A 26,260-nucleotide genomic window follows, 5' to 3' on the forward strand; every position below is an offset into this window, starting at 1 on the left:
TGAAAATTGTCTAAAATGCTACTTTTAATAATATTGAAATCGTGGCTTGCATGTTAGACCAAAACTATATGCAAAACAGATTTTATGTATATTGCCTTAATTTCATCTTGGTTATTGCATGCGACCTCTACTTCACCAACAGCTTAAAATTAAATTAAAAAATTATAACTTTACACTCATGTACATGTATTTGTAACATTGCACACAGTAGATTCTAGATGAAAAGAATGGAAGCATGAAACAAATTACTCCCCTGCTTCCATAATTTTATGTTAAAAGGTAACTCAAGTATCATATTTTATATCGGGAATGAGAAGTTGAAATTGTATGTACACATTTCTTCCTGCTTTTGGGCACTTTCAATCTGGTCTGTTTTTTTCTATCACTCCTCCCCTTTCTTTTATGTACAATTACAGGTATAATTAAACAAAGAGAGTCAGATAAAATCAATTTTATTCAGGACAACTATGATACCAGTCAATAATAATTAGATCAATGGCAACATGAAGATGTAACACAATAATATGAATCAGTTCTAGTAAAAGTCCTTTTTTCTATCTTCTCCTTCCCCTGTCTCGACTACGATCTACGCTTCTGCTGCGTTTTCTAGCACTCTTGTCCCTGTTACGACTGCCACTACGGTTTCTGATGGGCCTGTCTCGACTTCTTCCCCTTATTCCTCCTCTCCTGCGATCCTCATCGCCTCGCCATGGGCTTCTCTCCCTTCGTTCCTGCAAAGTTCACATAAATACATGTAGCAAATCAGCCATATCTATATTCTTACTGTGAACCAATTTCACTGAAAGTACAATCTAGAGAACTGTCAAGGCTGTAAAAATGAATTACTTGTATTCTCTTAGCTTCATTTTCTTCTCTCTCTTTCCACATTTTTTCTTGTTCTTCCTTTTCCTCCTTTCTTTTCTTTTCCTGAATAGCCGCCTGCAGAATGTTATATTATTTGTTATAATAACTCAAATGCTATGTTTGGAAATAATAATAAAAAAATATTAAAAAGAATAAAATACAAACAAAAATCCCGCATATGTCAAAGTATCTTTACACTCCTTAATTCTCTGTCAGTGGTACTTCTATTCTAATATTACTTGTTCCTCTGTCAGTGGTAATTCTAATGTCATCAGTGGTAATTCTAATGTCATCAGTGGTAATTTTAATGTTATCAGTCATACTTCTAATGTTATCAGTCGTACTTCTAATGTTATCAGTGGTACTTTTAATATTGTCAGTGGTACATCTAATGTTACCTGTTCCTGTCCATGGTAATTCTGCTTTAATGTTACCTCTGTCTGTGGTATTTCTGTGTTAATGTTACTTCTGTCTGTGGTATTTCTGTGTTCATGTTACCTCTGTCTGTGGTATTTCTGTGTTAATGTTACCTCTGTCTGTGGTATTTCTGCTTTAATGTTACCTCTGTCTGTGGTATTTCTGTGTTCATGTTACCTCTGTCTGTGGTATTTCTGTGTTCATGTTACCTCTGTGGTATTTCTGTGTTCATGTTACTTCTGTCTGTGGTATTTCTGTGTTAATGTTACCTCTGTCTGTGGTATTTCTATGTTCATGTTACCTCTGTCTGGTATTTCTGTGTTAATGTTACCTCTGTCTGTGGTATTTCTGTGTTAATGTTACCTCTGTCTGTGGTATTTCTGTGTTAATGTTACCTCTGTCTGTGGTATTTCTGCTTTAATGTTACCTCTGTCTGTGGTATTTCTGTGTTAATGTTACCTCTGTCTGTGGTATTTCTGTTTTAATGTTACCTCTGTCTGTGGTATTTCTGTTTTAATGTTACCTCTGTCTGTGGTATTTCTGTTTTAATTTTACCTGTTCCTCAGTCAGTGCTAGCCAGTAGATGCATGGGATGGTCTTCGTCTTTTTAAACAGGTCATCTAGAAGCTTTGCGGGTGGTTCTTCTTCCACTTTCTGGTCTGTAATACAATTTTAAATACTAAATACAGACAGAAAAAACAAAAATAGTTAAATTTCAAACTTGATATCAGAGTTTGTTTCCTAATTAATAGCATTTTTTTTTTTTTTACTGAATAACAACTAAATATCCATGGGATAACTAAATTTTACATAGAATGGTTTACAGATACAAAAATGTTCCAGTTTGAGAGGAAAACTAAAATTTGGATTTTTACTCATACAGGGTATACTTTTATGCATACATTTATCCATTACAGTCACATAGAATAAGAAAATTCCAAAGTTATCCATTACAGTCACATAGAATAAGAAAATTCCAAAGTTATCCGGATGGACAGCTATCAAAACATAACATCTTGCAACATGACTTTAAACATTGATCCGCCCATTCACATGATGCAGTTGATGTAAACTTGGCTGTTATCAGCAACAAAACATATGCGGTGTCAAACAATATCTACCTCAAACTTAGTGTGTTCATTATGATTGATCGTGAACTGAATAAAATTCAGGAATACTTGTTACTGTTATGATGTCTTTTTTAGGACGAATAATTGAAAAATATCTTCCCCCCCCCCTCCCCCCCCCCCCCCCAAATGTATTGGCTGAAAATAATCCACTAATTTCCGAATGGAATGTTTTAATTTTACATCATGGATGTTTAGGGCTGTTCCAGAAATGATCAAATGGGGGGGGGGGGGGTGTCGGGCAGCAAATGATATTTTTTTGTGTGGGTGGTCGTATTTCTTCATATTTTAATTGGTCCGTGGTGGGATTGTTAATAAAATATTTATTATGGGTAGTGGGTAGTTTCTATTGTTTTATTTTGTGCCACGTGGGTGTTAAGTTTTCAGAATATTTTTATTGTTGCTCTTGTCGTGTTGGTTACAAAACGTCGGAGGGAAAATTGAAAACGTGCTTTCGAAATGCTGCTTTCGAAATCAAAAGTAACATAGAACTATTCGAGTTGTCGCTCTTTGCAGCCCATAACTTTCCATTACGGCACTCTTCAAATTAGAGGCGCGTTTAATAGGGTCCCTTTGGACGTGATGGCGGCGCGGCGAACTCTGTTCTGTAGACTATTACAGTTTACAGTGCATCGATTTTGGGAATATTTTGAAACCAATAGGTATTCCATTTTCTAATAAAAATAGGCAAACCTTAGTTGATTTATACGAGGGTACCGATGCATTATATTTATCAGTCGGTGTGATGGTGATATAGAGGCCTCCGGGCGCGGGCTCCATTAGAAGACGAACGATTCGTGGAAAAACATATCCATACCCATTTCATGATAATAGCATCGTTTGGACTCCCAATCTTTCCAACATTCCCGCCATAGATGCCTTTGATTGTTGATGTGACATCGTTTCTTCAGAACTACTGTGATACAATGTCGCACAGGCATTACCGCGTCATTGACTAGAATGTTTGTCCCGAAAACCTCGCGAGATTTGTACCGTTTTCATTTTTTAAAATATTTTTGTGGTGGGTCTGGTTAGTTTTTTTTTTTTTTTATTAGATGGGTCATTGTAAAATGAGTTTATTAATTTGATGGGTCATGGGGTAATTTTTTTTTTTTTTTTATGGGTGCTTGGTATATACAAAAGGTGCCTCCCGACCCCCCCATGTATTTATTTCTGGAATAGCCCTTACATGTTTTTGCCTAATCTTGCAAGGTTTAAAGAAAAGTACTGACATCGCTGTCACACATATAGTCAATATTTATTTATTATTGATTTATGAAACAATTGGTATATCATTTTTCATATTGCGTAGGTTTTTACTCTAAAAATAGAAAATTAAGTTGATACTGAAATTTTTGCATTTTAACATCACAGTCTGTGGTAGCTTGAAGTCACCTCAATATATATATTTTTTCAACAGTGTAATTCCGTAATATTATGTGTCTTGGAAAAACCTAAATGCTTCATTCTTGAATACTAGTCCATGGAAAAATCTTGGTATGAGTTGTATAGATGAGTTATGGTGACGTCTTGCATGAGTCATGTGACTCAAATGAAATATAACAAGAGCAGGACTCGAAATCAACACATGCCCGTCAGTCTGTGACTGGTTAAAAGTCTGGCGGACTGACATACATTTGTTACAGTCAGTCCGATGGGACTGGTCAATTTTTTAAAACGTCATTCTGGAAAATATTCTTATGAATCTTAAATGCGCATTTGGCACTCCTCTGTAGATATCAGGCGTAATATAAATCTCAAATAAGTATTACAATATTGTCTGAGGCATATTAAGTTAAATTACATATTTCATTTTAATAACATTAACAACATTTTTATTTATTTCTGGAAAATTCTGGTGGACTGGTAAATTTTCTGCGGACTGGTTGAAATTATACCCCATCAGTCAGACTGGACTGATGACATAAAAAGTTAGTTTCAAGCCCTGAAGAGTAAACAATGTAGCCCAAACTTTGGATTTTGAACTAATTCTCTCTTAAACATGTATTACCACAAGAGCTCACTGTGCTCGCTATTATAATCAGTACCTCTTCTATCTCTCCTCATATCTTGTTCCCTGCTCCTGGGTCCCCCCCTCCTTGGTGACCTTGACCTACTTCTCCCCCGTCGTGGAGGCTCCTCTCTTTCTTGTGATTGTCTGATTTTGTCGCGGTCCCATTCCCTTATTGGTGGAGTTCTGCGTTTCTTTTTCTCCTCTTCCTCCTTTCTACGTGCCTCTCGGCGAGCCTCCCGCTCAGCTTTTTCTTTCTCCTCCCTCTCCTTTCTGGTGTCCTGCTTGACCTCTTTGGTTATTACCATTGGTTTGTCCTGGTTTTTGAAGCGTTCCAGCTGTAATATTAACAAACGTGATGCTGAATGTCTCATTGAACTTCCTTTAACAGGTTATATTCCACTTGGTATAACATTTGTAATAAATGAATCAAATTACATGTATATCTCAACTATCATATTTCTTTTTAACAGTTGATGATCAAAAGCATTTTATATATGGGTGAACTTGAATTTTTTGAGTGCTGTTATAAATCAGTTGATTTTGAAGTCCTTCCCATCCCTCCAATGCCCACATGCACTCAAACAATTAAGCCATAGAAAGTTTTATACATGTTTACTGAGTGATTAAACTATACAAAAGTTATGAAGTCCACACTTCACCTTATAGATATATGACAACAGCACAAACTGCAGCGCAGCACACTGTGTAGGTAGATATATAACAACAGCACACTGTGTAGGTAGATATATAACAACAGCACACTGTGTGGGTAGATATATAACAACAGCTCACTGTGTGGGTAGATATATAACAACAGCACAAACTGCAGCGCAGCACACTGTGTAGGTAGATATATAACAACAGCACACTGTGTAGGTAGATATATAACAACAGCACACTGTGTGGGTAGATATATAACAACAGCACAAAATGTAGTGCATATCATAACAAGATACACATGTGTATATATGATATACATTGTATCTGAACATATGAAAATGACTCCTCCACAGCCCAGGAAATACCATTAGATAAAAACAAAATTGAAATATTTAAAAGTGACCAAAATAATCCCTTGCAACACAACCAAACACATTTATCAAATACTTAAACCCTATTGGCTGTCACCAAAATAACAACAGAAACCAGAGAAGCACATCACTTCCTAAATAATGTTTAATGTCGTTAGGCAATTACTTTTCGCTGTACAAAATAATGTGAAAAAAGTCTATTATCCGCTACATCAAAAATGTTGCCAAACACACCAAGAATTTTTAAATTTACACAAGTAAGATTCTTGCATTTTTATACATTTTTCAACTTTTGTATTTGTTGTTCAAGTAAAAAAGATAATCAACAAGATTTGGCACTTCACTTTTTTTCAATCAGAGAGAAATATATTGTTTTGTGTACGGCATTATGACATTCATGGATCGGTTGCTTTTTGATCGTGGTAGCTCACCTAATGAGTATTGATATCTTTTCACAACTAATATAAACATATTTTAGAGTTTCAGGCTCTTGATTACAGGAAAAACAGCATTCATGTGATATAACATTAATTTTTTCCAGTACCATAGTAGTTTGAAGAAAGAATTCTGTATTGCTGTAAAGGCTGAAATGTCGAGAAAATAAGCACTACCTTCAAATTTACTTGGTCAGTGAACCCTTGTCAGTTAGGTGAAATTAAGCTTCAGTTTGGATGCTAGAAATTGATTGACATTCCTTGTGTATATCTTATCTGGCGATCGAGGCATCCATGCAATCTTTTGATGCTTACCACGTAAACCAGTTCGATAAAAACAAACAAACACCCCACCCAGGTTTGATACAAAAGTTTGGTATTTTCATGTAGAGTACCAAATCTCATTGGAAACAACGTGTAATTATATATAATTAATGTTTATAAAGAAAAAATAATTATGAGTAAATCTGTCATTGAAGTCTTGTTTACACTCAGTTGAAAATCTATAAGCGTCATTTTCCCTCAAAATATGGTGACAAACGTAACTATCAACTTATCGGAAGAAAAATTAGCCGCTATGAGGGCTCTTGCTTGCGAATAATAGTTGGAATTGGGTCTGGACCATTTATTGAAGGAACTATCAGAAGATCCGAACGTCCTGACTGTTTTTGTAGACCATGTGTCATAGACAAGTCACAGACAACTTTGGTGGCCAAAGAATTCAGGTGTGCCATCCAGAAAAATAATTGAAACAGAAGAAAACTTTATTAACAGTTTTAGAATATTTCGAGGAACAGGAACTACTGTCGGAAACTGCATGTTTGGCAGTCACACATCGTCAGCTAACCATGGCTTATCTCGTCTTCTACTCATCATAATGAGTAGAAGACGAGATCAGCTGTGGGTATCCGACAATGGCAATCAAATAGATACAAGAAAACTTATGCAGCAACTATGATTGTAATAAAGAATATTTTGCCTAATTTTTCAATGGCTAACGTCCTCATTTATGCAAAATCAATTTATCGAGCTTTAACATGTTCGATTCATTAAATCTAATTACCAACATTTCGATTAACCTGCACAAGACAAATGACTACCCTGACTTTATCAATCTTACGAAAAAGTACAGGTAATGCAAGTAACACAGGTAACATCCTGTGTATTCAGGAAGGTACACACAAGCTAGCTGAGTTCACTCGGGGCTTCACACCTGCCTAAAATTAGCTCTGCCCCGCACTTAACTTACCCAAGGAAAAACGACCGGTTGAAAACCTCGGCCTTTAAGTAACTGAGCAGAAGAGTCTTTTGGTTTTAATACAAATTGTGACTACATTCTTGGTGCAAATTTCTACCAGATCATGTAGTGTTAACACAACCTCCTACTTCAGGTTAGGTCAATAATTCTACAGACGTCAACTTCTTTCAAGAACTTCTGTCTGAAGAAATGTTGAAACATGGTCATTGTAGGACCCAGGCTTATGATAAACTTTAACCTAACCAGCATTTGAAGCATGAGTGGGTTGTATCAATTTGACTCTGTCAGTTTGGAACAAGCTGGAATATAGCATTAAACTGCTTTTCCAGAGCACATCAGGATTATTACAATAGCCCTATAAAATTATTCTATTAAGTCTATACCTCATCAAGAGAAGCATATTCCACTCTGAGAATTTTGGGGTTAGATGAGGGCCACTGGGTTCCATGAAGGGCTGATCTTGTAGCTGTGGCCTCCTCTTCCTTTTCATACTGTAAAATGACCCAACTTCTTGATTAGCCATACAAAATGTTTAAATTTTCATCCTCTTAAAGCAGATAAGGATAACGTGACGTGCCAGTTCATCTGTACGTTCCTTCCCTCATGTGCATATCAGTTCAGCCTTGTTTACAAGATTTCATTCAATTTTCATCAAACTTACAGGAATTGCTTTGCAAAAAGGTCTAGTTTCCTCACGGTTTTTAGATTAAATATGCAAGGTAAAAAAAACATTTGGAGAGAATTCTGCGAATCCTTTTGGTCTAGATCTAAGCTATACTGGATTCCTACTGGTTTTCAGGTTAAATCTGAAAGATCACGGTCACTCAGTGGGAAATTTCAAAATTCTTTTTTTACAAAATTTCTAGCATGTTGCCATTCAATTTCAATGACACATGCAGAGTTCCTGAAACTGATAAAAAATCTGTCGGATTGTCCTGTCATCTAACTTTCAAAATTTACACGACAAATCATATTGATCAGATCTTAAATGATTGATTTGTCTCAAAAGGCTTGTAAATATCACTAAAATGAAATTACATCTTATTCCAACTTTCATTTATATTTCATGCAAGTTAATTTTCATTTCTATAAAAAAATTCAACATCATTCTGTCCTCAGTTTGTTGTCAGAATCAATCTCTGTATGAACTGTCTATTTCTGTCCTCAGTTTGTAATTTGAGTAAGAATATAAGCTATATCAGAATTTAAAGAAAGTGCAACCCAAAACACTACATTGTTATGATAACTGGAGGTAAAATAAGATGTATAAATTGACACACAATTCTGGATAAGAAAATTATGTGGCTATGTTTGTCTTACTATTTGTTGGTTGTAACAGACGAAATGTTTTGTGACAGTGAAAATGTTTAGTAATTTAAAATCATATGGACATAATCAATTTTGAAAATATACTTGCCATCAAAACCATAGGAACATGTACATCATGATTCTAGCTTTATAAGTTGTCTTTCCTTCATGACTACTCATGACAGTATGACCTTGACCTTGAGAAATAATATGCACTTTCCTCTCCCCATGGGGAATGTATCAGGTTTGATTATTCTAATCATATTAGTACTCTTTTTATCTTTCCCATAAGGTGCTGATGGATGTTCAAGCATGAATAAAAACAACAAGGGAACTTGTGTGTGTGTGCCTGTGTCAATGCAATGAAATTGGTCCATGGCATCAGACAATAAAGTGAAAGTCTGAAAGTGTTGTAATAAATGATATGGTTAAAACTGCATTAATACACTTTAAATTCTGGAAACAGTTTATAGATAATTTTTTAATTCAAACTTTCATAATAAATGAATCAAAGTTATTAGACATGGCATTGCAAAATCTTTAAATAAGGCTTTAAACAAACTGCCTACCGTAACAATACAATGGGACTTTATGTTGTCTATCCAGAAGCCATCCTCCACCAGATTCCCAGTTCTCTTCAAAAGCTCTTTCAGCTGGATCAGGGTAAAAGGTCTGACCAGGTTTCTGATGTGCACAATGTTGGACACTGGTTTTCTGGGAGGAGATGGTGACCTTCTGGCTGCTGTTGGTTCATCTGGTTCAATCAATGGCTTGGGCTGGCTGATTCGTCGAATGATTTTCGGCTCTGTTTCTATAAAAATGTTATTAACAAAGGAAATTAAAACATAGAAGTGTGAATAAATTTATCTTAAATGATTCTCTTTTGATTCAAATCTAGAAAACTCACAAGTCAGAAAAGGCCCCATGATAAATCTGAAAACAAGAGGCCCATGGGTCTAGAATCGCTTTTCTGATACATTGTAGAACAGGCAAAATATCCTCACTAATCAAGATTCATCAATTAACAAAGTTTGATGATGTTAAGTCAAATAGTACCTGAAAATTTAAATATAACTGTCCAAAAGTAGGCCATAGTGACCTACTTTTGGTTGACACACTGAAGACTCAAGATGCATCAACTGACAAGTCAAATAGTATTCAAATATAGCTGTCAAATTCCAAAAGAAGGCCACAGTGACCTACTTTTTGGTCGACACACTCCAAAGACTCAAGATGCATCAACTGACAAAGTTTGATAATTGAAGTCAAATAGTACCGTATTTTGCCGAATATAATACGCACTTTTTTAAGAGAATTTTTTTGTGCCAGAAAGGGGTGCGTATTATATACCATAATAGGTTTTTTGACCCTTTTTTCTGGATGAAACTCGGCGTTGAGTAGTGTAATATTTCACTCAAAGACCAAGGCTTCGGATACTGTATGCCTTTTCACGTTCACCAATTTAATAGCTAGAAAATTCGACCTCAAGAAAATTACTACAGAAACGTAAAATTGCAGAAAATGTGATACTTACAATATCTAAATAATTCAATTATCATGAAACGGCCAATTAAATTGCATTGGATCTGACTATTCATCACATCGCATGCCGCCATTATTTAAAGCATGTGTACACAATAATGCCTTGTCATGTGCATTGTTTTTACAGACGGAGCACTAATTATTTAGAGAACCCATTAATGCCTTTGATCATAGTCATCATAGTTAACGAGGAGTTGATAATTTGCACCTTTGTACCTACCATGGTGTGTTGATTACAGTAAAATAAGCGATAGTTTAATTTTATTTTTATAACATCGGCTATTTGATTGATTTTAACCCTTAGACTGCTACGCGCGACTTTTGTCGCGTTGTGTTTATCGGGCCGCCATTGCTGAGCGCAACTATTGTCGTTTTACATACCTGAGTGACTTTAAGGGATTTCCATTCGTCAAGGTTGTATGACAACCCAAAATAAACTTGTAAAAATGTTTCTGATTGGTTACTTTATACGTTAGGAAGCTTTCTAGATTTTTCATTACAATACAATGGCAAATACAGATGTTTAATGTTAGGGGAAATATTTTGAATTGAAGTAAAATGGCGAATGTGAAGTATTTCAGTTTTTTAACGACGATAGCGATAATGGATCAGACTTTGAGGGCTTCAACCTTGCAGAAATACAAATTCAACAAAGGAAATATCGAGTCAGTTAAGACTTTAATGCTACAAAATATCGTGCTTTGCTGAAATGAACAGGCTTGTCCGGGTTGATATTTCCCTGAAGATTCTCATTGAAGAATTATTGTGCTTTGTTTAGAATTCATTATTTCTGCAAAAATATTAAGTGAAAATTACCACAAAGTATAAAATCAAGATTACCGCTTGGTCAAATTTTTTGCTGCGTATAATACACCCGAAGTGCGTTTTTTCACTAATTTTTAGGCTCAAAGTGGGGGGTGCATATAAAATACCACTGCGTATTATATTCGGCAAAATACGGTATCTGAAATATTCAGAATAAACGTCAAATTCCAAAAGTAGGTCACAGTGACCTACTTTTTGGTCGACACACTCTGAAGACTCAAGACCCATGAACTGACAAAGTTTGATGATTGTAAGTCAAATAGTATCTGAAATATTAAAATATAGCCGTCAAATTCCAAAAGTAGGTCACGGTGACCTACTTTTTGGTCAACAAACTATGAAGACTCAACATGCATCAACTGACAAAGTTTGATGATCCTAGCTTTCATAGTGTCCAAAATATGCATCTAAAATTGAAAATGTGAAATTTGAATGTCTGCAACATTAAAAAAGTAGGTCATTGTGACCTACTTTTTTTAATAAATATGTTTCGAGGCCTCTAGACGCATCAACTTACAAGGTTTGATGATTCTAAACCTCTCGGTATCTGAAATAACAACCTAAAATGTATTCATAAATGATTAGCCATAAAATTCAGAAAGTAGGTCATGGTGACATACTTTTCACATGACGCAGTTCAAAGTCCCATGATCCATCAACTGACAACTTTTGAAGATCATAGGCTCAAAAGTATCCAAGATAAGCATCAAAATCCATTTAATAATAATTACCTGCAAAATTCAAGTAGGTCACCATGACCTACTTTTGAGACAACATGATATTAGGTCCTAAGATGCATCAACTGACAAAATTTGATGATCCTAGTCCTTATACTAAGCAAAATATCAAAGTTTTAACAAAACAAAATTTAAGGTCAACTTTGAAGTGACCTTGAGACCACACCCTTTGCCCCAGGATGATGCCTTGAACAATTTTTTTAAATCTACAACCTATTCTCATCCTTATGCATAAGTTTGGTGATAATTTGCCCAGCGGTTCTTGAGAAGATTTTTTAGCAACCACTACTTTTGTTTACATTTTCCTAATTATCTCCCCTTGTTAAAGGGTCACAACCCTAGTTTTAGTACAAATGAAAGCCCTTGGGCCAAGGATACCCTGTCACAAATTTGACAAAAATTGGCCAAGGGGTTCTTGAGATATAGCCCTTTTCCCAAAAAGTTGACGCACACCGCACGCCAGACATATGGCCATTTGATTAGCTCTTTGAGCCTTCGGCTCAGAAGAGCTAATAAAAAGGGGCTTTTCTCTCCCTAATCTATGTATTATGTATAAAATCTATGAAAATACTCCCATGGAAACTTGAGCAATCATTCAAATGCTAATGAACAGATTGACAATGACTACTATAGTGCTATCATCTTATTAATATTAAATATCAAAAAATTCTACGTCCCATAACTCAGTGAAGTTATTTATTAAGTGTTTTACACATAAACACTATATAGTAAGTTTGGCCCTGCCCTGGGGTCAGAACCCCTACCCTGGGGATCATGAAATTTACAATTTTGGTAGAGGCCTTCCTGCTCTACATCACTATGCATTTAGTTTTTCTTAAACATATGCAGTTCTAGAGAAGATTTTTGAAAATTGGTCAATTTTGGACAGTTTTTGCCCCACCCCTGAATCCAGGAATCCTGAAATTTACAATTTATGTCCTCCTTTTTCCAAAGATGCTCCATACCAAATTTGAAAAGAATTGGAATGATAGTTATCAAGAAGTTAAAAATGTCTATTGTTCACACATTAATAACTGACCATTTTGGCCCCACCCATATACAAAAACCCCTACCCCTGGGATCATCAAATTTACAATTTTAGTAAAGGACTACCTGCTCTTTCTAAATATCCATTTAGTTTCAATTTAGTATCAATAGCACTAAAGAAGATGTCATTTAAGCGTTTTATACATAAACACTATATACCAAGTTTGGCCCCACACTGGGGTCAGAACCCCCTACCCTGGGGGTCATGAAATTTACAATTTTGGTAGAAGCTTCCTTGCTCATCATTACTATATACTCAATTTCTCTGCTAGATGCCCAGGAGTAAAGAAGAATTTTTTTTAAAGAAATACATAAATTTTACAGTTTTTATCCCAAAATTAAGGCCCCTTAGGGTGGGGGGTCATGAAATTTACAATTTCCGGTCTCCTTCACCTACAGATGCTACATACCACACATTTGGTCAAGATTGGCCCAGTAGTTTCTGGGAAGAGGTTTTTAACGGACGCTGCACGTTGCACAACGACGGACGCAGACCAATAGCAATAGGTCACCTGAATGACTCCTAAAAAGTGCTGACGGGCAGACAGTGATTACTATAGGGCACTTGCCATATGGCAGATCCTAATTAGGAATTCTGTATCCCCAGTGAGAAGGAAATCCGCTGCCATTTGTACTTATTAAGGACAATTTATGATTTCATAATAACGATGGATTAACAACTATCAAATTAACCAATAAGCCTTACTTTTCTCAGGTGAAGATTCCTCTTTTTTCTCTACTTTCCTCGCTGGTTCCTCCTGGTCACCAGTGACCTCCTCTTGCTCCTCATCCTCACTGTCCGATTCCTTATTCTCTTTATTTTCATCATCATCCACAACCTCACCCTCTGACCTTTCATCACCTTCATCCCTCTTTTCCGAATCATCATGCACAATCTATTCAGTCATGATGAATATCATTTTTTAAAATCATGCACAATCTATTCAATCATAATGAATATCATCTTTTCCGAATCATCATGCACAATCTATTCAATCATAATGAACATTAATGAAAACATACAGCAGTAAATTCAATGGCAGCGGCCATTCATCTTCTTGGTATTTTAGCTATGTCTTTATCGGTTTTTCTTTTTATTGTGAAAAAATTGCTGTGTCTAAATGAGTATTTGCTACTGATTTGAATTCCATGCACTTTATCTTTAAAATAACTTAATCAGACTCTTTGAAACTCACAATAGTTCTCTGAATCTTGTGCTCATGTATTGTCTCCTCTGGTTCATTTTCCTGATCTGAGATCCTCTCATCTGGCAAATCAAGATCTAAAACTGGTTCAGCAATAGGATTGGACTTGATGTCTGGCATCAGCTCCTGTACAGAAATTTCTCACATTTTCAATACCATTCTAGAATATAGGAAACTAGCTTTCTCTGTACAAAGTTCATTTTGTGTTAATACAGATATGTCACATACATGTATCTACTGTCAAACAAAAGCATTTATCTAAAGAATGTCAATAGTCAACAATTTCCCCCTAAATTTTTTTTTTGATCACATCAAAAATGGAAAGGAGTAGAATTTTCTTCTATTGAAACAGATAACATGCAGTCTGTGAAGTGAACCTTGAGTGATTCTGTGGAGAACTCTATACTGGATAATCGTTTGGTCTTGGCCTCTGTGGTACCCTGGGTGGCATTGTTGGTGGACCTGGCAGATCCCCATTTCCTCTTCCTGACTGGCTTCTCCTGAGGCTCCACTGACTTTTTCTGGGTTTTATCCTCTATTTCAAACAATAAATATTGATAACTATCACTACAATGTTAATTAACAAATATTTTTTAAAGAAGTCTAGGATTTCAAACTGTGATTAAGTAAGAAGAGCAGGAATACATGAAATTCCTTCACACAAATGATTTTTAAATATACTACGTGTAAACTGGTTAAGGTGCTGTGATATCAAATGGTTCATACTTGCAATCCATGAACCAGAAGCTTCAAATTAAACAGTTCTGGTTTATACCAATTTTGGCTACATGAACAATAGCAAGTTCATTGTCTCCTGAGAGAGTTTCTACTTGACAAGATGCAGGTGATGGATGGAGCTGCTGTGAAGGACAATAAGCTTGCCATGGTTTAACCAGTAAACAAGTAATTTGTTTTTATACTTAATATAAAAGAAGAAACACTGACTTTAATTGTTGGAGAGTGGTACAAGTGGTAGTGTTGATTTCAATTTATGTCATAATTTCAGACATGGCAAAATAGTCGTAAAACTAGCAGATGAAATTGCTTAAATATTCAAAAAGCAATTGTTAAAATCTTTTTTGAAGTGTGTGTATAAAAAAATGTTCCATCATTAAAATGATAAATGTCAACAGACCCTGTTTAACGACAAAATCTGTCTGAAACGTAGCAAAATTGTTGTAGCCTTCGATATATATAGTGATAGAGATTTAGTTTTTAAACATTCAAATCACTTATCTGAAGTGAACAGCTAGGTCACTTAAGTGCACATTAATATCTACAACTGGCTGACGCTGAATGTGAATTTCCAGACATGAATTTATGAAGGACTGCTCCGAGATCCAGTGAAGGTGTCAGTCCAAATATCCAGGCGTGCCAAATCTCAGCCAAGATTAGATATTTATATGCAATCAAAGAGGTAAGTTTCACTTATTCTCAATTTAATCAAGTGTCTGCTAATGATACAATAATCCATGAGAAACAGATCTATCCCATCTTGCTATACTATGAACAGGGACTATCACACTGATAGACTATTCTAATTGCCTTTCCATTAATGCACTGTTCACCCAGGAGATAATAAAATTTAATTAAATTTTCGATATCAATATGAAATATTGAAACTCTACAAACCTGATGAGGAAACTGTCTTTTGTTTCTTATCCTCTATTTTCCCTTCCTGTGAAATATAATAAAAAATAAAATCCAACTATTAGTACACATCAACACATACATACCATAAACATACATGTATGCAAATATATTTTGATAGAGTTTGCATTTCAAATCTTGTTATCCACATTAAAATAATCAAAATTTTACTTTAACAGTGTTTTTATGTTTTAACATAAATTTTGACATGATCAGTTATGAAAATAAATATATGAGGCTGGTGGTCCACCTGTCATACATCAGTGCACACAGTAAAAGCATGACTGACCATGACCTGACCTGCTGCAACAAAAAAGACATGATTACTGAAGCAAAAATACCGCCAATACTTGAGTGCTGCACTATGACTTCTGAACTATGACCTCAGTTTAGGGGCGATTCCAAAACAAACTACAATGGTTCAGTTTTCCCAACGGCTGATGCTATCTAGTCTACGAGCAATAGGGATGAACGATAAAAGGGATGTAAAAACCGGTGGATTCCCCCAAAAATATTTAGGTAGTGTCCTGGCTGTCAATTTCTCTAAAGACAGAGTGGGTCACATGTCACAAAGTGTCCCAAATTTAACTGGATTTATTAGCTAGGTTTAATCCAACGAAGAAAAGATCACAAGACAAGTGTTCAATAGTCCATAGTTGTTAATAACCATGAACAATCCAACGGTGAAATCACAGCAGTCACATAAACAAAGGTGTTCCTACAAGTCTGGGTTCATAGTGATTCGTTCTATGAAAAACCAATGATGAAATTGCTGCAGTCAAGTAAACGAAGGTGTTCCAACAAGTTTGGGGTTCAAGTGATTTGTTCTATGAACAAACCAATGATGAAATTGCTGCAGTCAAGTAAACGAAGGTGTTCCAACAAGTTTGGAGTTCAAGTGATTCGTTCTATGAACAATCCATCGATGAAATCACTGCAGTCAAGTAAACGAAGGCGTTCCAACAAGTTTGGGGTTCAAGTGATTTGTTCTATAAACAAACCAACAATGAAATCACTGCAGTCACATAAACGAAGACGTCCCTAAAAGCTTGCGTTCATAGTTGTTCATAACTATGAACGAATGAACAATGAAATCTCTTCAGTCACATATAAAAATGTGTTCCCACACGCTTGGGTTAATAGTTCATAACTACACATAATCCAATGATGAAATCACTGCAGTCACATAAACAAAGGTGTCCCTACAAGTTTGGGTTCATAGTTGTTCATAACTATGAACAATCCAACGATGAGATAAATTTTTTTTTGCTATTGCAGTTCTTTTATGAGAATGAAAAATTCACTGGAATGAGCAGATGTCACTTCCCAGAGGTTTGTCAACGTTTTGAACTATAATTAATCCAATGAAAACCATACTATTCAGATTATGAGTTTACAGCTAGTTACTGTAAACATCAGGAAAGTTCACACAATACAGCTATCTTCGTTATAATAACTGTCTTCAACCAAGTACTAAGTATTGGTACACATGAAAGTTTCATTTGTCATAGGTGTCCTTTGCAACTGAACAATCACAAGATATTTGCAGTGGTGGGAATATTTTTGCAATCATCCACTTTCTAGACCCATAGTATCCATTTATGATAAAATGCCGAAACATTTCCGTTGGACTCTTTCAACGACTTTTGAACAAAAAACTTTCCAGAAGGCGTCTGTTTTGTTCAGAGCTGATCCAACAATTCATTGACACCAAATGATACGAGGTCACAATTGTTCCACATAACAGTTTAGCTCACTGATGAAAGCATTACTGTACGAGTCAGAAGTTAAACGACTGACATATCCATTAGAAGTTGCACATAATTTTAAATGATATCCTTTGTTCAGAGTATAAATCAGTTCAAATAGTTTTTTAACTGGTTATTACAATGCTGCATACAACACTATGCATGAACTGCACTCTTTTTCTTGAGTTTCTTCCATTAGCAGACTTATTGTTTATCACGCTGGTAGTGTTCAAATTTGATAGAAATGTTATAAGTTGCATATCCTCAAAAGGAGTTCTATTTTCTGTATGCCAGTTTGTTAACTTGGAAGTTGCCTTGCCAGACAATACATTTTACAAAGATGTTGCCAGGTCGTATATTTATGCTACGGTGTTGCCAGATCTATGTGGCAAATGGTTTGGTAGGCTGGGGCACAGGTTAATTGGAGGCTGTTTGACCCTACTAGGGAATTCTTAGCAGATGGCAGCACTGAGACTTGGTCATCCATTTGTCCGTCTTCTTTCAATGTACTATGCAGTATAAAATCTCACATCTCAGAAAATCGTACAAAAAAGGAGCATTTTCCCTACAAATTATCTCATTTCTTATATAACAGAATTCTTACTGCTATTAACACTAAACTATGCTGGTGAACATTATGAAATAAATTAAAAATTTATCACTTAGATAACATCTAACTTTCAAAATGGCATCATCTTTTCTCAGTTTTATCTTCTCTGTAATGACTGTGGTCATAAATAAATACATAAAAACACGACCAATTAGCTCCTTTTCTGTCGAACTGTAGGACAGATGCTACAGTATTACATACCTTGTCAGTGGTAGACGACACAGGATCTGAAGGGATTTCTCCATCTTCCATCTCCACTGACGTGTTTCTGAAAGAAAACCAGCAAGACATGAGGTGGTATCTAAAGCTAATTTGTGTAATTCTGTCCTCTTAAGTGCTTGTCTCAGAGAAAAACAGGCAAAATCAGAAAAATATTCCAGAAGGGGGGTCAAAACTTTCCAACAATGATAATATTTTTTTGATGTACGGTCTAAAGTGAGTCAATCGCGAGACCAAAATATAGGTCAAGTTCATTCTATTTATAGTAACACGAGCAAACTGCATTTCGGTCAATCCCTAGAAGAAAATGGTCTAAAATTACCGATTTTTTGTGATAAATTGAATTAGTTAATATTAGTTTTATGAATTAAAACTTCTTGGTATGATGAAATATGCAGTCTGATGTATCATTTGCGACTGTTGGATGATATACCATGTTCGACACATTTAAAGGGGGGTGCGACAAACATGGCCTACTATTTGAGGTATTCATTTTTAGTGAACTTTGAGCACCTATATCATGTAAGGTAGACAACAAATATGATTGGTTATATTTCCATATTTTCAATGTACTCATCATCCATTTAGAAATTTATTATGGAGCTTGGCAAATGATGAGAAGTTGTTGAAAATTGCCACCAGTACTCGTTATATTCCGACCTTTGAAGAAAATTAATTTGATTGCACAGTCGTTATTTAATAACTTCTAAACAAAAATTTAATTGATATTACTCATGAAAAAAATCAAATTTATCATTTCAAAGCTCAGAAATAGTTTTAAAAGTGAAAAAAAAACCCACAATAGTTACATTTATTCTGTAGTTCAATCGAAACGGGGATTTCCCCGTGGAACTCTTCAACAAGGAGTCGCTAAAGGTATACTATAAATGTATAAATGGCGGTATCCTGCGACTTTTCTGGTTTTGGTGATCCTAGCTTTATTTGTGGAAAATCTAATCATTATTCCGAAGATTCTGTTATTACACCATTGACGAATTGTACGAAAGATACATCTGCACATCTACGTTCATTGAACAGTTCTGATTATAATATATATGTACCAGAACCTCTCTTGATTCTCTATCGGACCGGATTTTTCTGTGTTACCGCGCAGACGTTCAAATTGAATATATGTCAAAAACATCGTGACTATTATGGCGTGTATTGGAAAAGGACACGGACAAAGTGTAGTGCTCCAGACCACCCCTCTTCAAGTAATGCGAAGGCAGATCGAGGTGCATCCCCTTCTTTGTGTAAAGTACATTGGTATCGGTCAAGGGAGGCAATTCCGGTTGGAGCTGGTAAGGAGAATTTGCATTTTTAAAACGTTAGACTTTTGTTTCGTGTAGTAATCATGGTAATCCCCGTCCGCCTAAATATACTGTTTTTAATTTAAGAAAATGAGAAGTGTAAGGTGATTATCATATGTATCAAGTTTCACTGCTAACTCCATTTTCCCCCACCAATCCCCAAATTAAAAATTATTTGTTTACGATCTTCTTGACTTTTTGAAAAACAAAAGTATGGGTACCTTAAGAAAAGAAGTGATACCAAATGATTAATCTGTGATTTGGTAATATAACAGTGATAATTGATTAGGTAAATACTAGTATTTATGCTCAATACTAAAAGAAAATTTTGCTATACAGAGATCTTTGATAGTTATGTGAAAAAGCTGTAGAGTCACGGGATTCAGTTTCTGGGGGTTTTGTCCAATTTTAAGGACAGCATCATCCGGATGATCCCAAAAGGAATGCTGGACAACTCGCCCCCACTTAGGACAACTCGCCCTCTCTCAGGACAAGTCGCCCCCTTCTCTTGAGACAACTCGCCCCCAATATCATATATAAATATATTATCACATTTCATTTTTATGTGTGTGTGTTATTCACATTTTTAACCCTATAAAGATACGTCTTTTTATAATCCGAGATTCCTCCGACTCTTAACCCCGCTTTTATTTTGTGACTTCTGCGGGGGAGAGTCAGAGCGGACTCCATATTGAAAAGTGGAAATTCAGCGACACCAGCTGGTGTCGCTGCTTAACCTACCTCTTACAACTTTATTTCACGGACCCATCTTCCAAGACGCGAGGATTCAGTTATCGGAAGATTATTCTACAGATACATCATGATTAATACGATGCTATCGCCGTTTAAACGACGGAATTTTGTGTTTACATGTGCTGACGTCATGCGCAAAGAAATCAAATGGCGAGGCGGCGACCTAATTCAAGTGATGCTCCATTTGTCGGTGTTAGGGCCGTTTAAACGGCGATAGCATCGTATTAATCATGATCTATTTATAGATTTATCTTCCGTTAACTGAATTCTCACGTCTTGGAAGATAGATCCGCGAAATAAAGTTGTAAGAGGTAGGTAAAGCAGCGACACCAGCTGGTGTCGCTGAATTCCCACTTTTCAATATGGAGTCCGCTCTGACTCTCCCCCGCACATGTCAAATATAAAAGCGGGGGTAAGAGTCAGAGGAATCTCGGATTAGTCTTTTTATTTCATACTTTAAAACGAATGGTAAATTCTAATAGGGCGAGTTGTCTTAGGGGCGAGTTGTCCCGATGAAGGGGCGAGTTGTCTTTTAAAAAAGGGCAAGTTGTCTTGGGGGCGAGTTGTCCTGATACCCCCAAAAGTGATTATCCAGTTGATTTGGGGGCTAGGGGGTCGGGAAGACTTGGTGGAAAAAATCCAACTTCCATTGTAAATGAAAAAATTATTAACTTGAGGCAAGGAAGTAGTTATTCCTTAGCAGATAATATGTCAGGATCCAGGAACACTACGGTACAATGATTAATGAAACAAGCCACACATCATCAGATCCATACTGCTCGTGCACACTACGAAATGAGTGCATGTAGTCAAATTACAGTCATACATATGTATACCATAAGTTTTAGAATTTGAAGATAATATATCTTATAGAAAAGAAAATAATATGAAATAAAAGAAGAATGACATCAAGTTGTGTTTGTTTACTTGTATATGATTATATTATTTACAATATGAAATGCTGGTTGTCAATTTGACGAAAATATCGACAATTTTCCCAATTCGAAAGCCACAGGACCCTTTTGAGAAATGTAGAAAAATCACGGCTAAAATGAAATATATGTGTTTGCTCCGGTTTCCTGAAAGTATTGGGTGTCCAGACCTGTAGCGTAGTGGTGAAGTGAGCTTTCCAGATGCCTTTTGTCTGTCTGTCCATAAACTTTTTCACATTTTATCTTCTTCTTCAGAACCGTTGAGCCAATTTAAACCAAACATGGCACAAATCATCCCTGGGTGAAAGGGATGCAAGTCTGTTCAAAGTGAAGGGTCATGTCCACTTCAAAGGGGAGATAATCAAGAAAGGGCAAAATAGAATGGGGTATAAATTTAAAATCTTCTCAAGTTTGTTCAAATCTTGGTCCTAGTGTGGGTAGGGCGGGGGCACAATAGAGGATGAAAGTTTTACAGGAAGAACTTAAGCATGAAATTGATGTTGCTGAAAAAGATCTGTTGGAATGGAAAAGACATATAATGAGAACCTTGCATCAAGACAAAGCAAAGACAGATATTTTGAAGAACATGAACTTGAATCAAGGATTACTCATCATGGACTGGGCTATGAAGTATTTACCATTTCAGTTTCGTGAAACACAGTCAGATTTCTTTGGAAAACGAGGAATGAGTTGGCATGTGTCATGTCTTGTTACCAAATCATCCAATGACGATGGGGAGTTGGATTTACAATCTTACATCCATATCTTTGAAAATGGTTCTCAAGGGTGGTTTTCAGTTGCAAATATTCTGCTTCATCTGTTTGATTACTTGCATGCAAATAAACCTGAGCTGGAAGAAGTTTTCCTCAAAAGTGATAATGCAGCTTGCTATCACTGTTCTAACCTTCTTGGATTTTTGCAACAGAACAATAGGGAATTTCCGATTCATGTACGGCAATACAACTTTAGTGAGCCACAGTCTGGAAAAGACCTATGTGATAGCAAAACTGGATCATGCCGCTTGCATATGTTGAAATACTCAAATGAAGGTAATGACATCCTTAGCCCATACGATATGAAATTAGCTCTGGAAAGTCATGGAGGTGTAAAGGGGACCCAAGTTTGTATTGTTACAGTACCACATGAGAGTGAGTCAAAGACCAAGCTCAGGATTCCCCAGATCACCACGCTCAACAATTTCACCTTTACGGATGAAGGCCTAGTGGCAAGAAAAGCATATAATATTGGGGAAGGCCAAGTCATCAGGAATGTAAATGATTGTAATCTGTCCATAGAGAAAGTCAGTAAGATGCAGGTGAGTGATTACAAGCATGCTTATCTAATCATGACTTCAGGGGTTAAGGTGGGGTCACAATAGGAGATCAAAGTTTTACATTGGAATATGTAAGGAAAATTTTGTAAAACTTTCCATATCAAAAACACGACTTTAATAAGTCATACAAGCATCCCCATGCAGTGCAGATTCAAGTTTCTTCGAATCAATAAGAAGGGGGGGGGGGGGGGGGTGTGTGTACGGGATCAAAGTCTTGTATATGGCAAGATTTAGGGAAACATCTATCTAAGGTAGGGTTTTCTTATTTGCATGTAATATAGAGTCCTAATATGGCAGGACCTTGGCTTATCATCCATACCATGATCTTTGACCTTGTATCATAGTTATGTTGTGACCCTTTAGTACTAGGTGAGGCCACACTATTGGGACAAACTTTTTCATTAATAATGAGGGGGAAAAACATTTAAAATGGTAACAGCTGAATAAAATCTGGGCCAAAGTGACTCAGGTGAACAATGTAGCCCCTAGGCCTCTTGTCTGTGAGTCTACAACTCTCAGTAGTATAGATGGTGTAATGAGAGGTGGGTGTAAGGGGGGGGGGGGTAGTAGTCATAGTGGTTAGTAGTTCTGTTTCACTTTGTAAATTAATATTTTGAGACGCAAGATCTGGTGACAAAGAGAAGTGATGTACAATTGATAAATTTTTACTTGGACTTGAAGGGCAACTACTCATTGATATCTTTTTTTGAAACATTCAAGGAAAGGATTTTAAATTCATGATTGAATGTTAAGTTTGATGACATGGTGATACTGACATTTTATAACCCATTTTCAGGTGTTGCAATCATTCTGTGCAGGTGCACAGCTGAAGGGGAGGGTATCACTGCCACACACAACACAAAGTGATACAGGTGAACATAGCCAGGCAGAAGTTGCTGAAATGTATATGGAGGGGAATTCTGCCTACTTTACTTGTCCTGACCGTGCTTGCGTTAAAACCTTTGCTAGAGCCTCTAATTTGGAAAGACATATTCACATTGGGACTCATTCGTATGAGAATACTATGTCTGGAATGGATATGGCCGTTACCATATATGCTGAGCAATGCCAAACCTTAAAGCAGTATCAAGATTCCATCCTTCAGGAAACACAGCAGACTCCGTTAAGTTCAGGTATTGGGGAAAGTGACAGGAAAGGATGGGCATTAAAATCTAAAAGAATAATGAGCAGATTCTCTCCAAAAGTGAAAGAATACATACAAAATGTATGTATTAGATGCGAGAAAAATGGAAATCGTCCTGACGTGTATGCTCTTTCAAATGAGCTAAAAAAGGTGACAAATGAAAATGGACAGAAGTTGTTCAAGCAATGTGAATGGCTGAGTCCAAACTAGATTAGAGGTTGCATTGCTCAGTTCTTAACAAAAATGAAAAGGGGTCCATCCGAACCAAAGAAATCAAAAGTTTGTGTGGAGGAAATTTCCAAAGTGGAAGCTGCTGACAGTGCACTTGTAGATGTAGTTGATATGTTAAATGAAAATGAATTAAGTGAAAGTGCATGTGGATTAGTTAATGAAGTTTTCTCTGTAATTGGCATGTAAAAAGATTTTCTTACAATTAGTGTACTAGTTCCTTGGCAAAAGTTGTAAGTGTAATTATTCAAAGGCCAATCATAATTATCTGTAAGTGTACATATCCAAAGGCCAATGTCATAATCAGCTGATGAATACCAAAATCAATTGAGAAAAAAGTTTTAAAATTTATCTTATCAAGGCTTTCACAAATATGTTGTATAATATAGGTCACATCTGCAAAAATAGTTTCAACAGACTCAAATAGATAAAAAAAAAAGTCTGAGAAGATGATGTCATGAATTGTTCATCTGAATAAAGGATGATATTGTTTATTTTATGACATGTACATATTTGCTTGCAATGAATCACTTTACTTCCTCCATTGCACATGTGTGTCTAATACACTTATTTTGTCATAATTTTATCATTCTTGGAAAAATCTTGACAGAAAGACATAAATGTATTAAATTTTATGATTTTTCTTCTGCAAGAGTCAAGTGTATACATTTGTTGTTTTTACATAGCATACTGCAGTGGCACTTAAAATTTTTAGTTGGATGGTAAAATTGGATATATAATAGTACATCTTGCATGAGATGAAAGTAATCGCATGTATTTTCAATATCTATCGTGCTTTGATTTTGAACTTCATGTAAAATCTGAACTTAATGTAAAATTTGCATTCAAATATTGCATTTCCATGGGAAAACAATCCTCTCTCTTTCATCATGTTTTAAATTGTACCTAATGGTCAAGATGTGTAAAAAATCTCTTTTATGACTGTTGTATATTGTGCAATTTAAAATAACTGTAACTAGTTGATATAGCTACATAGATGTCACATGCAGTGTGTGTGCGTGCATGTGTGTCAAAAACTTGAATGTGGACAGTAGGTCACATTTTTGTCTAAGATAACGTTACTTTAGTCAACATATGTGCATAAAACACACTTAATCATTTGTTTTTGATTGATGCTGAATTATAATGTAGATGAATTACAAAATACGAACTTTGAGACGACCCCTTGGCCAAAATTTACTATTACATTCAACTATATTTGATTAATGATTAAACATTGTCATAGTTTTTATTAGCTCACCTGAGCTGAATTTTCTGATCACCTGAGTTGTCTGTCCATCAGTCTGTAAACTTTTTTACATTATCTATTCCTTCTCCAGAACCACGGGGCAGATTTCTACCAAACTTGACAAAATGCATTTTTGGGTGAGGGGCTTTCAATTTTATTCAAATGAAGGGCCGTGTCCTCTTGAAAGGGGAGATAATCACAAAAATGCAAAAATAGGGTGGGATCATTTAAAAATCTTCTCAAGAACCACTAGGCCCAAAAAGCTGAAATTTACATGAAAGCTTCCTGATATAGTGCAGATTCAAGTTTGTTAAAATCATGACCCCTAGGGATAGGATGGGGCCACAATAGGGGATCAAAGTTTTACATGCAAATCATTTCAATTTTATTTATTACAATTATTTTGATTGAACAAAAATAAAGGTAAATGGGAATTTACACATAAATAAATCCAGAAAAGCTATACATACATACGGGCCTGAAAACAAATAACATAGTGCGGGGAATCTATTCAAATTAATGAAATTGGTAATACAGGGAACAAATTGGAATTATAAGAATCAAACATTCTTTTTGAAGAATTTATCGATGTGTGAACTCCGGACATTTTACTCGCAAGCATAATATAAAGGGGCTTTGCACTTTCATTTAGTTTGTGAGTAAAATGCCCAGAGCTTGCACATCGATAAATTCTTCAAAAAGAATGTTTAATCCATATATATATATGAGCACTGTGCAAACTCATTAAGGCCTATGGTTGTCTTGTTATGATTTAACTAGAGGGGAATCTGATACACGAGATGAAATGTGTCAGTGCATTATTTCAAAATTTTTGGACATTTTTTGTGTATAATAAATATGATTTGCATAATATTCAATGAATTATCAATTTCAACATTAATATTTATTAAAAAAAAATTATAATGATGAATTGTTTTCATTTGATATTAATATATTGGTGCATATAGTATATAAACATCACCATGAGTTAATTATATTGACTTTTCAGATTTCCTGAGGGTACCCAATTTACAATCCTTGCCAAAAGAAACGATATTATTTGCCGAGCTCAATATTTTTATGAGTTAATCACATATGATAGAGTTTTATTAAATTAACACAAATTCCACAAATTTGACCTACCTTGGAAGACTGAGGGCAATGAAGAGTCAAAAAATGCTGAGTCAGCATTTTGTTTCTGATACCCATAATGAAGGCATCAGTACTGGAGTATGATACAGAATTTTCACATCATATTTGGTTTAAATTGCAGCA

At 35.7% G+C, this 26,260-nt stretch overlaps 1 protein-coding gene across 1 annotated transcript in view; it reads right to left on the bottom strand.

Annotated features, from left to right (window-relative positions):
• Positions 1 to 435: 435 nt before the first annotated feature.
• The window catches only part of LOC125651342 (apoptotic chromatin condensation inducer in the nucleus-like), a 37,091-nt gene continuing 11,266 nt past the window's right edge, over positions 436 to 26,260 (bottom strand). The window contains exons 11-21 of the mRNA XM_048879908.2: positions 18,019 to 18,085; positions 15,442 to 15,487; positions 14,187 to 14,344; positions 13,801 to 13,935; positions 13,311 to 13,500; positions 9,023 to 9,264; positions 7,529 to 7,636; positions 4,457 to 4,757; positions 1,837 to 1,940; positions 847 to 939; positions 436 to 731 (exon numbers count right to left, since the gene is read on the bottom strand). Coding sequence (XP_048735865.2) covers positions 555 to 731; positions 847 to 939; positions 1,837 to 1,940; positions 4,457 to 4,757; positions 7,529 to 7,636; positions 9,023 to 9,264; positions 13,311 to 13,500; positions 13,801 to 13,935; positions 14,187 to 14,344; positions 15,442 to 15,487; positions 18,019 to 18,085 — 1,621 coding nt within the window. The 3' untranslated portion in view covers positions 436 to 554. The remainder of the gene's footprint in view (positions 732 to 846; positions 940 to 1,836; positions 1,941 to 4,456; positions 4,758 to 7,528; positions 7,637 to 9,022; positions 9,265 to 13,310; positions 13,501 to 13,800; positions 13,936 to 14,186; positions 14,345 to 15,441; positions 15,488 to 18,018; positions 18,086 to 26,260) is intronic.

Source organism: Ostrea edulis, chromosome 1 (assembly GCF_947568905.1).
Source record: "Ostrea edulis chromosome 1, xbOstEdul1.1, whole genome shotgun sequence".
NCBI lineage: Eukaryota > Metazoa > Mollusca > Bivalvia > Ostreida > Ostreidae > Ostrea > Ostrea edulis.